Source organism: Hippocampus guttulatus, chromosome 6 (assembly GCF_054856545.1).
Source record: "Hippocampus guttulatus isolate MCC_2025c chromosome 6, RoL_Hgut_1.0, whole genome shotgun sequence".
Lineage (NCBI taxonomy): Eukaryota > Metazoa > Chordata > Actinopteri > Syngnathiformes > Syngnathidae > Hippocampus > Hippocampus guttulatus.
The window spans coordinates 4,214,680-4,229,716 of record NC_141266.1 but is presented as its reverse complement, the minus strand read 5'-3'; the positions used below and the strand labels follow the sequence as shown (position 1 = coordinate 4,229,716).

The window sequence follows — 15,037 nt, the reverse complement described above, 5'->3', positions numbered from 1 at the left end:
ACATGGTGGGTCGTGTGAACAGCCATGAAGCAGGGGAGATTAGTTGTTTTCCATGTGTTTCGGGTACATACAACATGCCAGAAAGTGCTCACAAGCCACTACTGTTGCCTATTTTTGTATACTTTCCTAATTGTTCATCCCATTTGACATATCTCAGTCTTTTATTTTATTAACGTTGTACATTTTCTATGTTCAGTTACGGATAAATCCTTCATAAAAAATAATTTGGGTTCGGTCAAGTCCGTCATGACCCAGCCACGCAGCTTTCGGATTGCAGTCTAGCTCAAAACACAGGTGAAGTGCGCCCTCTCATAGCCGGTTGTTTTCACTGTGATACATGATAGCATCCTACTGTTACCTTTACTGGCCGTTGGAAAAATCTTTAAACAGGCCGAATCATTAAATAAGGCGCAGGGTTGAAAGCGTGAGACAAAAGTAGCGGCTTATAGTCTGGAAATTACGGTAATTACATAACGGAAACAAATGAAACAGTGTGCCGAGTAAGATGAGACAAGGCACACATTCAAGAGTGTAAGAATATGAAGATAAAAGGGAGGACCAGTGAAGAGACCAACCGTAACTGTAACTCACCTATAACCAACCCACAACATTTCGTCAGTCACATGAGCAGGTGCAGTCAATCAAGCATGTGGGTCTTTTGTGTATTAATTTGTCAAACAATTAGAACATTTAGTTTTTCAACCACTCCACTACACTTACTGATAACTGCTCAACGGTTCACTGTAATTGTTGACTGGGTGTTAAGACGCAAAACAGAAAACAGTACAGTCTGCCCACAGAGTGTCAAGAGTTGCCTACAATAGCCAAGAGTGGCTCAGCTCAATGAAGAAAAACCAAAAGCCTCAAATCAAATTCTGCTGCTGGTGGTAAATGTAAACACAATGTCCAGATTACGCAATGATCATTATAATACTTTTTTCCCCCCCAGGAAAATAAAAAGTACTGTCGTTTAAAATATAAACATTAATCCTACTCAATGCCTCTCTTCCCTCTATAATGCATATATACAAACAACTAGAGAACATGTGGTTATCAAACAGCATTACAACACACATGCAGAAGAGGTTACACTCAGTTCAGCCCTTCTAAATTAATCCTCTCGGTCTTAGTATGAGAACTCAAAAAAAAAAAAAGAGGCGGCTGGCGACTATTCTTTCATTTACTCCTTAACTCTTGTCTTATCTGACAAGTATTTGATAATTTGTCGCCTTGCCACCCGTGAATTTACAACGCAAACCGGTCTGCTTGCAGTTTGACAAGATGCCACATATAATACACATGACTGTCTTACCATCAGTGCACTCTTCATAGTACCAGTCCAATTCATAGTAGTCTGCCTTCACAAACCTCTGGCCCCGTCTCTTCATCCTCACTGCTCAGAGTCACAGTTGTATTGTATTTTCTCCAATAGCTCTGGTCGGTCCAACACCCCAGCATGCTCCGAGATAACCAGCTGTCACTGGGGTCTTATATACTCTATGGTATCCGGCCGTCAACAAAAGCTCCATTTTGCTAACCTCCAATAACGTATGGTAACCAGCTGGCACAGTGTATTGCCCCACAAAAGATTTGCTCCAATTTTTTGCCGTTCCTTTTGCTTCCACACTCAGTAGCAGCTTGCTGTCAGGGTAGTGTGCTCCATATTGTTTCTGGTGCCATGCTGCCAAACAGTTCCCAGATCTGTGAACTGTGGCATCACTTGTCTTGAAGGATCACAATACTCCATTGTTCCGCAAATAAGTGTCAACGTCCTTTAATCAGTCTGCATCTTTCGATCGAGTGAGTCCATCATTCATATCGTACGGTTTTCCAGTCACTGTAGATTTGTCAGTATCTTTTCTTGTCCCCATCCATCAATGGCTTCCTGTCGATATATCATCCAGTCTGACTAATATCAGCATCTTGTCTTGTAATTTGTTCATACAGTATTACGGTCTTCTATTTTGCCGCATTTTCTGCTCCGTCCCAGCACTTGCTCTGCACGTGGTCGAGTGCATCTTTTACAACATCAATCCATAGATGCAGAGTGTGACAGAGCAAGGAGCAGCAGTCACGGGTTTTGCAGCAGAAACGATGACACAGCGGAGTGGGCAGGGTGGGCCAATTCTTACAGCCAATGAGAGGGAGCATTGCCATCTTACTGCCACCCACTGATGCTACGTCAGCAACCTCTAACACCCACTCCCTCTCCCCTAACTTGTCCTTGTGAGTGGTTGCTATAGCAGCAGGGCCATGGCTGAGCAGCATGTAAAATTAGCGTGGAGTTGGAAGAGATGACGTGGGCGACTCAGATTGAACAAACCCAATTCCAATGAAATTGGGATGTTGTGTTAAACAAAGAAGAACAAAATGATTTGCAAATCATGCACAACTGATATTTAATTGAATGCAACACAAAGACAAGATATTTAATGTTCAAACTAACAAACATTGTTTTTGACAAATAATCATTATTTTTGAATTTTATGGCTGCAATACATTCCAAATGGTTACCTCTATGTTACGTCACCTTTTCTCTTCACAACATTCAATAAACGTTTGGGAAGTGAAGTGACTAATTATTGAAGATTTGTGAGTGGAATTCTTTCCCATTCTTGCTTGATGTACAGTTTGTTGTTCAACAATCCACGGTCTCAGCTGACATATTTAATGCTTCATAATGCGCCATATAGTTTCAATGGGAGACAGGTCTGGACTGCAGGCAAGCCAGTTTAGTACCTGCACTCTTTTACGAAAAAGCCACGCAGTTGTAACACATGCAGAATGTGGTTTGGCACTGTCTGATGAATGTCAGTGTTTTCTACCCGGACAAAGTTAAACAAAAGACTCAACACACAGGGAAGATTGTCTTTGTAATCGGCGGGAGCGGATCTCCAAGAGCGAACGACGGGCAGTTGCTCAGAGTTCCTTGTGCGCCTGTCGGACTTTTATTGTTTACATATGCAAAATACAAGAAAACCACTGCCCCCGATATTTGCATACCTCACCCCCAGTCCGGCCCATTGGTAGTGATTTGATTAACTTGCTTTAAGCTTTGAACCACCGATACGCTAACACTTTCCAGTCTTTCCAGTTGCTGTAGACACTTTCCGGTCTACAACGAATAAGCAAATCGCAGACTTCGCAGATGACAAATGTTCGCCTGGGCGTGACACCAGTTCCCAAGCCGTCTTTTGACGTTCTCCAACACTTTGTTCCTAAATAGTTTACTCCCACTTTGTGACCGAGTCTAGCCTTCTTACATCTGTTTGCACCCTTGCTTTAATGTGATTACTGTGGACTTCAAAAAGCCCTTCGACCAAACGACGGGCACAGACAGAGCCCCATACCATTACAGATGTTGGCTTTTGAACTTTGCGTCCATAGCAGTCTTGATGGTTCTTTTCCAATTTGGCCCAGGGGACACGACGTCCACAATTTCCCAAAACAATTTGAAATGTGGACTCGTCAGACCACGGGCATTCAATGTTGGTGTTCGGCCTTGCTGCTTACATCCAGTAATTTCAATGCTGGTTTTCACCCTTTCCACTTGCATGCAGTGATTTCTCCACATCCATTGATGATATTATGGACCGTAGATGATGAAATCCCTAAATTTCTTGCAACTGTAACCTTAAACTGTTCCACTATTTTCTCACACAGTTGTTCACAAAGAGGTGAACCTTGCCCCATCTTTACTTGTGAATGACTGAGCTACTTTTTTATCTATATTTATTTATGTTTAACACAATGTGCCAACTTCATAGGAACTGGGGTTGCATAACTCCCAAGATTTAAAAGAAAGAACATTAATGTCATATTTTAGAACTTACAAGTCTATCACCGCTACTTATGCAACTAGGCAGCTTGAAGTATAGAGCACATTTCATACACAAGGCCACACAATGAACTTCACATCAGCAAAGACCCAGACATTGTACTAACTTTCTAACTGAAAAGCTTCTTCAACTACACTTCAGTGTCCCGCCCCACCCCCAAAATTGATATATTCCAAAAACATCATAACGTTACATGAACATTTCTTTCCTGTTTGAATTCAGATATACATGAAGTATACAGTATACTGTATACCCACATCATCAGATTCCCCTTCACAATCAACACAAGAGCGCAAAGAGTGGTAGTTATTACCGATCGAGTCACTGAACTGTTGTTTTTACTGCACAGCAACTTAATGTTGTGGCTAAGGAGTGTACAGATCCAGCATATTTATTTGAAATCATAATTGAGTTACGGTGTAAACATGTGGTTGGTGCATATTCTGTATTAAACAAGCTATTTCCTGGAAACTTATGACAGAGTGGCACAGAAAACGCCTGACCTCGAATCCTTATCAGACAGCAGGTTGCATAATTTGCATAGGTTTTGAGAAGATAAATTTCTGGTTATGTGAAACTGCTAGTTAAAAGCACAACAAAAAGGATCAAACAAATGAAAGGTCGGATGGCTGAATGGAAGGATGAAACAGATACTAACCATCAGTGTTTGAGCAAACTGACACTGGTGTGTTGATATCTGACCATTTGGTGGAGGCAGTGAGGAGCACCATGACTCCAACAACGGTGAAAACAATCGCAGACAACAGTAAAGCATAAAGTTAACAATAAAAAAATTACAGCTGTTTCCTTGTCGTCAGTCAGACAAAAACAAGAAAAGTAAGGTCAATGTGCCCATGCTAGCATGGCTGGGATAAATTGAGTTACTGCTATGAGCAGATGCTATTTATATCATTGCTGAGCTAATTATAGAAGCAAATTTACACCAGAGTCACTGTTCAAGGGGACATGTCCTTCTAAAATACACCAATGTAAAATGGAAACAATGTTTACATTTCCTGATGTTTGGAAGTGCATTTGTGATTTATATAAAATATGTTGCTAGTACCACTGAAACACTCTTTAACCTCCCTGCATATTTTTGGAATGTGGGAGGATATCGGCGGCCCGGTGGTCAACTGGTTAGCACGTCAGCCTCACAGTGGAGAGGTGCATGGTTCGATTCTGGCTCCGGCCTTCCTGTGTGGGATTTGCATGTTCTCCCCATGCCTGGGTTTTGTTCAGGTACTCTGGTTTCCTCCCACATTCCAAAAACATGCATGGCAGGTTAATGGAACACTCTAAATTGTCCCTGTGAGCGTGGATGGTTGTTTGTTTGTTTGTTTGTTTGTTTATTGAACATAAAACATATATACAGTAATAATTTGACAGAAAATAAGGTAGATAAAAAAGTAAAAAGAAAGAAATCGATCTTCATTCAACACAGTTATTATGTTCAAGGGAGTAGGAAGAAGTAAAAAACGTATCTAGTCCTACCCCGTTATGTGTTTATATCTAATAAATCATTTTTATATCAATCAGAAAAGAAAAAAGTAAGAAGAAAGAAGTCTCCTTTACGGCTCATACTTTACCCTTAACCGTGATATTTTTACAACTATTGGTTTGTATCGGGATTATATAAATCCACACCCTGGCACTCTTGTGTCAATTTTCTCTTGTATTCATAATGGATATTTCAATACCTTTCTCTATTTATCAACTTAGTTCTGATTTATCATTATATTTAATGTTTAGAATTTATCATTTTAACTCTGATTGATGTAGGTTGTTTGTACTATTTTTTTGAATTTGTTTTTGAACTCAGCAAGCGATTTATTCATTTTCAGGTCCGTTTCGAAATTATTCCACAGATTAACACCTTTGATAGATACACTTCTTTGCTTGATGTTTGTTCTTGTTTTGAGTTTTTTGAATAAGTTGGTACCTCTTAAATCATAGCTGCTTTCTCGAATTTCGAAAAACTTCTGAATGTTTTGGCAGAGCAGGTTATTGTGTGCTTTGTACATTAATTGGGCGATTTTAAAGTCAACCAGGTCATAAAATTTCATCGTATTTAATTTGATAAATAGTGGATTTGTGGGTTCCGTATATTTTGATCTATTAATAATTCGAATTGCTTTTTTTTGTAGGTTGAGAATAGGGAGTGTGTTTGTTTTGCAGGCATTTCCCCATATTTCCACACAGTAGGTCATATATGGTAATAATAATGAAGTGTATAATGTGTACAAAGATCTCTTATTTAGCACTTCCTTGGTTTTGTAGAGGATCCCTACGGTTTTGGCTATTTTTCTTTTTACGTTATCGATATGTGGCTTCCAACATAGTTTTGAGTCTATTACTAATCCGAGAAACTTGGTTTCATACGCTCTTTCTATCTCAATTGAGTTTACCATAATTTTAGCTTGGTGTTTGATTGGTCTTGTGCCAAAAACAATTAACTTCGATTTTTTCAGGTTAAGTGACAATTTATTTCTGTCGAACCAGTTTTTTAATTTGTTTAATTCGTTTTCTACGGTTGTCAGGAGCTGTTTCAGATTTATTCCAGAACAGTAGAAAGTTGTATCATCAGCAAATAGGACACATTTAAATTGTTTTGAGACCTTGCAGATATCATTTATATATAAGATGAATAGTTTTGGACCAAGCACTGACCCCTGAGGAACTCCGTGAGTGATTTTCAGTTGATTCGTTTTTTTATTGTTGAGTTGCACGTACTGATATCTGTTTTCTAAATAACTTTTTATCCATTTATAAGCTACACCTCTAATGCCATATCTTTCTAGTTTTTTCAATAATATACTGTGATCTATTGTGTCAAAAGCTTTTTTTAGATCTAGGAAAACCCCAACAGTAAATTCTTTGTTGTCTATATTAGTGGCTATTGCTTCCACAAACTCCATAACTGCCATTGAGGTGGTCCGTTTTTCCCTGAAGCCATATTGATTCTCACTTAACAGCGCATGCTTTTGTATAAAGCTATCAAGTCTGCGAGAAAATAGTTTTTCTAATATTTTTGAAAATTGTGGTAGTAGTGATATTGGTCTATAATTTGTAAACCGATGTCTTTCTCCACTTTTATAGATTGGAATAACTTTAGCAATTTTCATTTTTGAAGGAAAGATACCAGCTTTGAATGACAGGTTGCATATGTGCGTGAAAGGTCGCACTACATATTCTATAATCTGCTTTATTATTGTCATATCAATATTAAAGCAATCAGTTGACTTTTTATTTTTAAAAGTTTTTTATAATATTTGATACTTCTTCTTGTTTTACAGCAGTAAGGAACATCGTGGAGGAGTTTTTTTCTACATATCTATCTATTTCAAACAAGTTTGTTCGTCTGTGTGCCCTGTGATTGTTTGGCAACCAGCTCAGGGTGTCCCTCACCTACTGCCCGAAGAGGCGCTGGGGATAGGCTCCAGCATGCCCCGCAACCCTTCTGAGGATAAACGGATCAGAAAATGGATGGAGGTATGGATGGATGGGAGGAAACCAGAGTACCCGGAGAAAACCCACGCAAGGGACAGGGAGAACATGCAAACTCCACAGAGGAAGCCTGGGGCCTGGAATTGAACCTATGACCTCTGCACTGTCATGTGTAATGTAAATTGCTATTGTACTATGGTGACCAGCTACAAAGGTTATTCTGATCCTTATACGGCACACATCGCACAGACAACAAGTCAGATGCTGATAAGGCCATTACAGCTATGCCTAGTATAAGAGTACGAGAATACAATTCCAAATAGCAGCGAGAGGAGAGCAAGACAGAGAGCAGATGCCACACAGATAGACAGCGAGAGACACGGAGACAACAGACACACAGTCAGGGGCCGAGAGGCGCCGAGAGGGGCCGAGCGAGACAGAGGGGGACAGAGTGAGTGAGAGAGATTGTTGTGGCAACGGTGGCCGAGCAGTTGATTATACAAGTTCAAGCAGCTCGTAGGTGAAGGTCAAAGTAAACCATGATTTCCTCATTTATAGACTTGAACTTCACTTTAAGAATCAGTGTCAGTAGTATCACTACTAGCACATGTTACAGTGATCACCATGATAACCACGGAGTAAAGAAAATATACACACATACTACATAATACACCTGAAAATTGAAGCACTTACAAAAGTACTTGAGCGTCTCCTCTATCTGTTCCGTAGTCAGGTCGAGGGAGGAGTTAGGGTCCACCAGAGGCGTGTGCAGCCAGTCATCTTGCTCGTAGCCGAAGATCGTGTCGGCCCTCAGCTTGTAGACTGGCAGCTGCTCCTCCAAAAGGCTAATAATCTCAAGTTCCGGCAAGTCAGTATTGTTACAGACATCTGAAAAGACACATGCGGAGTCATTGTTTGTGTCTGTGAAAAAAAATACATCGGTTAAGTTACTTATTACAGTATTCGAGTGCAATTTCAGGAACAATTTTGTAACGTTACAAAAGAAAGCACAGTGCGCCATCTTGTGGTAAAATTGGGTAGTGTTTGCATGAAGTGAATACATTTTTTTCATTTTCTAAATGTATTCATTCTCTTCGCAGAAACATTAACATTCTCAGACCATGTTTACTTTTGAGTTAGTCCAAGTTTCTTAATAACATAGCAACCTAAGAGTTACATTCTTTTATTCATCTAAACTATGTGAGAATAGGTGTTTCAGAAAATGGACGGCTTTATGGATGGATGGATGGATTTTATAGCACTTGTGGTACATTATCTATTTTAAAAAGTATTAAATAAAAGATCTATTTTTTTGGAAAGGCAAACAACTGTACACAGTCTACCAAGCCTATAGATTTATTTTGGGTTTCTGTGCCCTTCATTTAAAATCACACATTGTTGTCGGATGCAGTGGAAAAAATGAGTCATACTGAAGTGTGAGTTCCAGTATCTGCATCTGTCCACAAATCAGTTCACCGTGTTATTAAAAATATCACTGTATGTGACCTGTTTAGCAATGTAGTTTGGGAGGGGGCACAGAAAAATGATAATGAGCCCGTTTATATGGAGAATACAGCTTATAATAAATAGCTTTGGTTGTCCCACTGCTTTTGTACTTTTCCTGCCGTTACGGTGTTCTCAATTCTGTCTGTGCACACTGTACTCTCTAACAATGTTGTCTCACACAAATTGCTCAATCGGACTGAAAGCCTGCCTGTGTTCAAGAAACATACAAACATGCACATAGCAGCTGAATCCTTCAGTAAATACAACCAATAAGATTTTATCACAGCACATTCATCTAAGTTACAAAGCGATGGCCCTAAAACAAAACTATCTTAAAATTCTGAAACATTTTAAATTATCTATCAAATGTGGTTTGATGGCAAATTGGAGATACACTTAACAGTCACAACATTACATACACACGTGTATAACAATGTCTATGCTGTTAACGATAGTAACAATGCTCTTTTTGAATTGATACAAGGTCCAGATTTTAGGACATATGCATTGTTTCATTGTGGAGGTTGTTTGCAGTAGTGTAGAAACTGCACTGCATCACACTTAACCACAGAATTGAATATAATGTAGTTCTGGATTTTTCACTGAAATTCTGCACTATAGGCGTGAGGGGTTTGTAATATTTATCCAGGATTTTGTTTGTTTGTTTTAATTCTGCATTTGCCGATCACAGTAAGCAATCAGGGAAGAAGCTGGTGAGTGCATTAGGTGTCTAACTCAGATGTGAACTCTATGCCAACCTAAGATATCAGGTCTGGAGCCCTTCAGTTATTTTCGTTCTGAAACACTTGTCGACAACTACCCAAGTAGGTAACAAACATATTATAAACACTTCTAACACTATAGATTGAGATTATAATTGTCATACATGTTCACTTCCACTTTGGATTTTGTGCAAAGGCTGCTTAAAACGGACAAATGAAAATAGATCATGAATCTAAAGAAGGTCAAGTTGAGAGGGATTTTAGTTTAAATTAAAGTACTCTGTGTGCAAAAAAAAGACAACCTTATAAGGTCATATCGCATGAGTAGCAGTTTGCAGCTGCACCAATAGAAGACAAGTTCAAGTTCAAATGCAAGAATAGTCCACTGTCACACTGTCATTCAGAGCAATAAACAAACACTGCAACATATGTGAGAGTTTTGCATGGCAAGACTTATTAGGTCTGTCTGGTGACTACAAGAAATAAGAGGAAAATATTTTGGGGGGAACATTTGAGATAATGCCAGTATAAGTGAGCGCCAAACTCAATGTCTTTCATCAAAAAGGCACATGATTATACGTACTGCAAAACAGCAACTTTTGTTGCAATATCATTGTGAACAGAGACTGATCAGCAGAATGAGTTACAAAATAGGCTGGATCCAACACTCACTGTAATGTAATGTCGGTGGAGTATATTTTATCGAACAGTATAGGCCAAGTATAAAACCTTTGAACAGTAAAGCTCCTGTGCAGCATGGCTGCCCTCCAAAAAGTACAGTGGTGAACACACAGAAAGCTAAGAGACAACTTCCCACATGTTCAGTATATTCATTACTGATGATGAACTGGAAAATGTTATGGACCTTTTTAAAAGTTAGTAGAAGAGGGCAAACACCTTTCGGTATAAAAACGAGCACTCTAACAACCATGTCAACACAAAGGTTTTTAAGAGTAACAAGAGTAAACAAAGGTGACTGTCACAGCGACAGCCGACAGGATGAGACAGAGAAAAACTGAGTGTCAACAATAGAGCGAATGTGGGTAACTGTCCATATGTCAAACATGTAGCTCACCAGACAGCAATTCACACAGCACAAAGACAGCAATGTACTCACTCATGTTGCCTTAAGCCTGAACAAAAACCTTGAGCCCTTGACCTATCACATTTTCCACAAGTAGCGACAGAGCATGGACACAAAAGACTCCACAGTAAGAGAAGAGAGAGAAAGAACATTGGGAGGGTGAGACAGGAAGTGCAAGGCAGAGGGTGCAAAAAAAAAAGGCAGAACGGCACTGCTTGGAAGAGCCATAGGAAGTTGAAGGGAGAGGGAGGAGTGAAGAGGAGAAGAGAGCTGAACTAAACTGGTTCACCATGCCTCACATGCCAATGGCGAAATGCGCATGGACCGCCCCGCACTAGCGCTCTCTCTCTCTCTGTGTCTCTCTCTCCCCCCAGCTAGACTTTTCCTACTCCACACACAAGCTGCAAACATTTTGCTCACCAACGCACCAGATTTGGAATGAGTACAATTGTCACTTTGTGTGGTTCGAATGCCTATCAACAAGCATTTGTATTTATTTTTAATCTTTTCCAATACTCATTTGTTTGATTTCAGCTAAACATTTATTGACACAAGAAAACTGATTTGAGTTCCCAGCAGATGGCAAAACTAATATACTACAATTGTTTTGCACAACAAATGAAGGAAAAAAGATAAGGCATCCGTGTGATGTTAACTGTATACACCAACACCCTTACATGTGATAATGACTTGTGAAATACATTTCAAGAACTTTATCCAAAATCCAAGAGCGTATCAAATGTTGAAAATGCATCACTCAAACTGAGGCAATTGAATTTTACATGCTAGGAAGGGAATCATCAAGAAAATGCCATTTTTATTTCTGTGCTAGTACAAACTGAGAACCGCTCACATCAAACATTAAAGCACAATGGCTTCTCCATTAAGCTCTGATTATCACAGTTCGTGAGCAAGTCCGCAGTTTGGATTATGTTTGTCGACTCGCATAACTGTCTCACTCAAGTTCTGTTTCCCCCCGCCCTCACGCACCCAACATCCTGGAATTATTCAACTAAGTTACTCAAGTCTTTGCATCACAGTTGGCTGGTTACTATGGAGAATGAAGCACACCATCAAGCATGACCCACAGCAAATGTGATTCAGCTCTTGGGTGTTTCTCAAGGTTGAGAGGAATTATTCAAACACAACAAAAACGTTTTCCACCAGCAAGCACCCAAACAAGAAACACTAAAGGAAAAAGAGGAGCAAAAAAAAAAAAAAGAAGAAAAAAAACCAGGAAAAATGCGAAACACTATATGTGGGGGAAAAAATACTGTTTGTTTTCCCCTGACAAGTTAAGATTGCCTACATACCAGTAGATGGCAGCACTGCCTTTTGCTACATTCCTGCAATGTAATGATTTCCAGTAGTCTCTGAAAGCCGTCAGGGAAAAATTGAGATTGGTTTTCACAGTACTGCAACTGTAAACTCTTATTGCTAGTAGTAGTAATGGTATCTAGTTTAATCCACAGTTTTCAATCCTCAAGTTAAAGAACATCTCAAGACCTAAAACAAGATCAGTGACTGAAAAGCAACCATCTGTCAATCACTGAGTAAAAAACATTCATACCCACAGCAATCTACTCCTGTCGCGGCCCCTCGTGTACATTTTTGCAGGGGATCAGAAGACTGCGAGAATGCTAACCAAAGTAACCATTGTCTTATACTGCATTTCTTTTTGATACACTACATTTGAATGCATTTGTTCTGAATGCAGTGTGACAATGATTAGGTCAAGACCTCAGTCCCGAAACATCTAACAATGAGGTCGAGGTTGGCCAGGTATGGTGCAAATTACTAGACCCACTCCAAACATCAATCAATAAAAACCAGCAAATGTTTCAACTTTTGCCCCTACTGTGATGTGGAAAGCAATGGGCCAAAACAGTGTGTTTCCAAGGTGGATTGTTATTTCAAATAATAAGAGGAACTGACCTCATGATCAAGGGTGGTGCATTGGGCGGGCCTTATCCTGTAGGTTGTGTGCAGAAACAATCCTTCACAGTCCACAATTCTAATGAAGCTATTTTTAGATTAGATTCTGTGTAAGTGCGTGTATTGTCCCCTCCATGCTCCATCCGGACTGCAATAACAGGACTGGTTCACAGCCATTTATTTTTTAGATGTTCAGCTGAGGCCTGAGAATCAATATCCATTACCATGTCATGCGATAAATACTCTGCTGTTCCTATTTAGACTGTTGAAACAGGAGTGCCAAAGCGAGATATTGGCAGGCTAAGGTCCCCTAGTGCGCCTTTAGTAACAGGATGTGACATTACGACAGGGTCCCACTGAGGGACACTTTCTCACAGTATATGCTTCTCAGCTTTCAAAGATGCAGAATTACAGGCTGTGGGCTGGTAAACTCTCAAATAACTTCGATGCGCAGCTTCAATAATGAACTGATGAAGCTAAATGGACCTTAAGAAAGGAAATATTTGTGACTGTTAAAACATATTCATTTATCAGTTGCTGATTGAGTGATGCTAAATGGGCTGCAGTTTGTTTGGCCTCCAAAGTGCAATAAAACAATTATGCAATATTACCAGTAATGGTCTCGGCATCCCTGTAGACGACCAGAAACCTATCGAGCGAAGACTGCAGCCGTGCCTCACTGACATGCTCTTCTTCCTCTTTCTCCCCGTCGTCGTTGACCAAATGGATCCCTGGCTTAGGGAGGCTAGCTATCTGCTGAGAACGTTTTTCTGGGGATGGGGTGGAGGTATAGGAACAGGTGTGGGGAGGAAGAGTCTTCGGGTCCAGCTTGGCACTGAGAAGCTACCAGGATAAAGAAGGACCAGCCATGGACAAACTCAAGCAGCACAAAGGAAAAGCTAATTTAGATTTAGTCTGATGTAACAATAAAACTAGTGCAGGAGACCACACAACCATGACTGGAGATACGAAAGTCCAACAGTCACTGCCTGTAAACCTGAAAGAGAAGGAAGGACAAAGGAGAGAGAAAGCTGTGGTTAACTTCCATTTTAGATTACAATGCAAAAATGGTAAAATGTCTTCACTCAACAATACAATAACTATAAATGCACACCCATGGAGCCACTGAAGATGTTGTGGTCACCTGGGTGACAACGATGCAGGCAGTGAGGGTTCAGTTCCCACACAGTGATGGTGTGAATGTGATGTAAAAGGTTGTCTACTCTCTATACAGTACGGTATTTGCCCTGTGATTGACTGCTAATCAGTCCATTTTTTGCCCAAAGTCAGCTGGAATAGGCTCCAGGTCCAGGTCCAGGTGACCCTAAACAGGTCAAGGAGTAGAAAAAAGTGGGACAGCTCGAAAATGAAATGGTTGTAAATTACCATAGTGTAGCTTACTGCAAATAAGTGAATATGACCTTAAACTTTGGTGGATGAAAACACTGAAAATGAATTTCAGACATCTGGCTAAAATTGGCCATACAGTATCCCTCACGATGACAAACCGTGGCTGAGTCATTAACACAGAGATGAAAGTTGACTTTTCTGAAAATTCCGGGAAAAAAATTATATATATACTGTAATATATATATATATGTAAGTTGAGGGGTTCGGAGGTTTTAGATGGATTGCTCTACGTTTAGAATGGGCAAAAAGGAGAGGACGACTTCGTTTGAACACAGCTCTTTTGTTTGTTTTTTTATTCTCCAACGGCTGCCTCCTAACTCTCACACGAACACTCCCCCTTTTGGTAATGACCCACCTTCCTGCTTTTCTTCCCCAATCTCATGTAAGCAACATAAGAATATTTCAGAAATTAAATATTAAACAGAAAATAATTTAGGTAACTAACATAAAATAATATAATGCTTAAATATAAAATGATAATAATTAACAATTTAACAAAAGCTTACATTCTTCCCCCTCCCACTAGAGCAGGGGTGGGCAATTATTTTTTCCAGGGGGCCACATGAGAAACAGAAAATATTGTGGAGGGCCGGCCAAAAGGCTGATCTCAATTTTGCATAATATTAACTGTACTTTTTGGTAAAAAGCAGTAAATAGCATTGTTTTGACAAGCTGGTAAGAGTATATGTTATAATTAAGCAATGAAAACATGAGGTTGCCTTCCAAAAAATGTAATTTATTCAAGTGAATTTCACATAACATAGGGAAAGGCAATTAATCACTAAAACGGCATCATAAAAACACGCTAAACATGCAAATAAAAATAACCACAATACAACTAAAATCATGCACAACTCAACCATTTAAAACTTTTTACATTTTTAAGTTATTTTTTTTAAAGCCAAGAAGAAAAAGTCAAAATTTGCCACTTCACGTTGCAGCTGAAGCTCCAGATTGCACGATATGTTTTCGACCCTTCTCGTCCCGGTTCGCCTGGAGAGCGGGACTTTCTCAAATTCTTCTTTTTTTCAGAGCATATTAAAGCTGCAGAGTCCACCAAGCTCTTTGATAAACTCCCCCTCCGAGAATGGCTT

At 39.7% G+C, this 15,037-nt stretch overlaps 1 protein-coding gene across 3 annotated transcripts in view; it reads right to left on the bottom strand.

Annotated features, from left to right (window-relative positions):
• LOC147203330 (trafficking kinesin-binding protein 1-like) overlaps positions 1 to 13,376 on the bottom strand; it is a 37,974-nt gene extending 24,598 nt beyond the window's left edge. The window contains exons 1-2 of one of the 3 annotated variants that reach the window (XM_086113067.1): positions 13,145 to 13,376; positions 7,980 to 8,174 (exon numbers count right to left, since the gene is read on the bottom strand). Coding sequence is in view for 2 of the 3 variants with exons in the window: in XM_086113064.1 (XP_085969190.1) it covers positions 7,980 to 8,174; positions 10,632 to 10,635 (199 nt within the window). In the remaining variant the exon portion in view is untranslated. Of the gene's footprint in view, positions 1 to 1,312; positions 2,058 to 7,979; positions 8,175 to 10,631; positions 10,879 to 13,144 lie in introns of those variants that run through there. The other 2 variants (XM_086113064.1, XM_086113066.1) reach the window with 2 other exon arrangements.
• Positions 13,377 to 15,037: the final 1,661 nt, after the last annotated feature.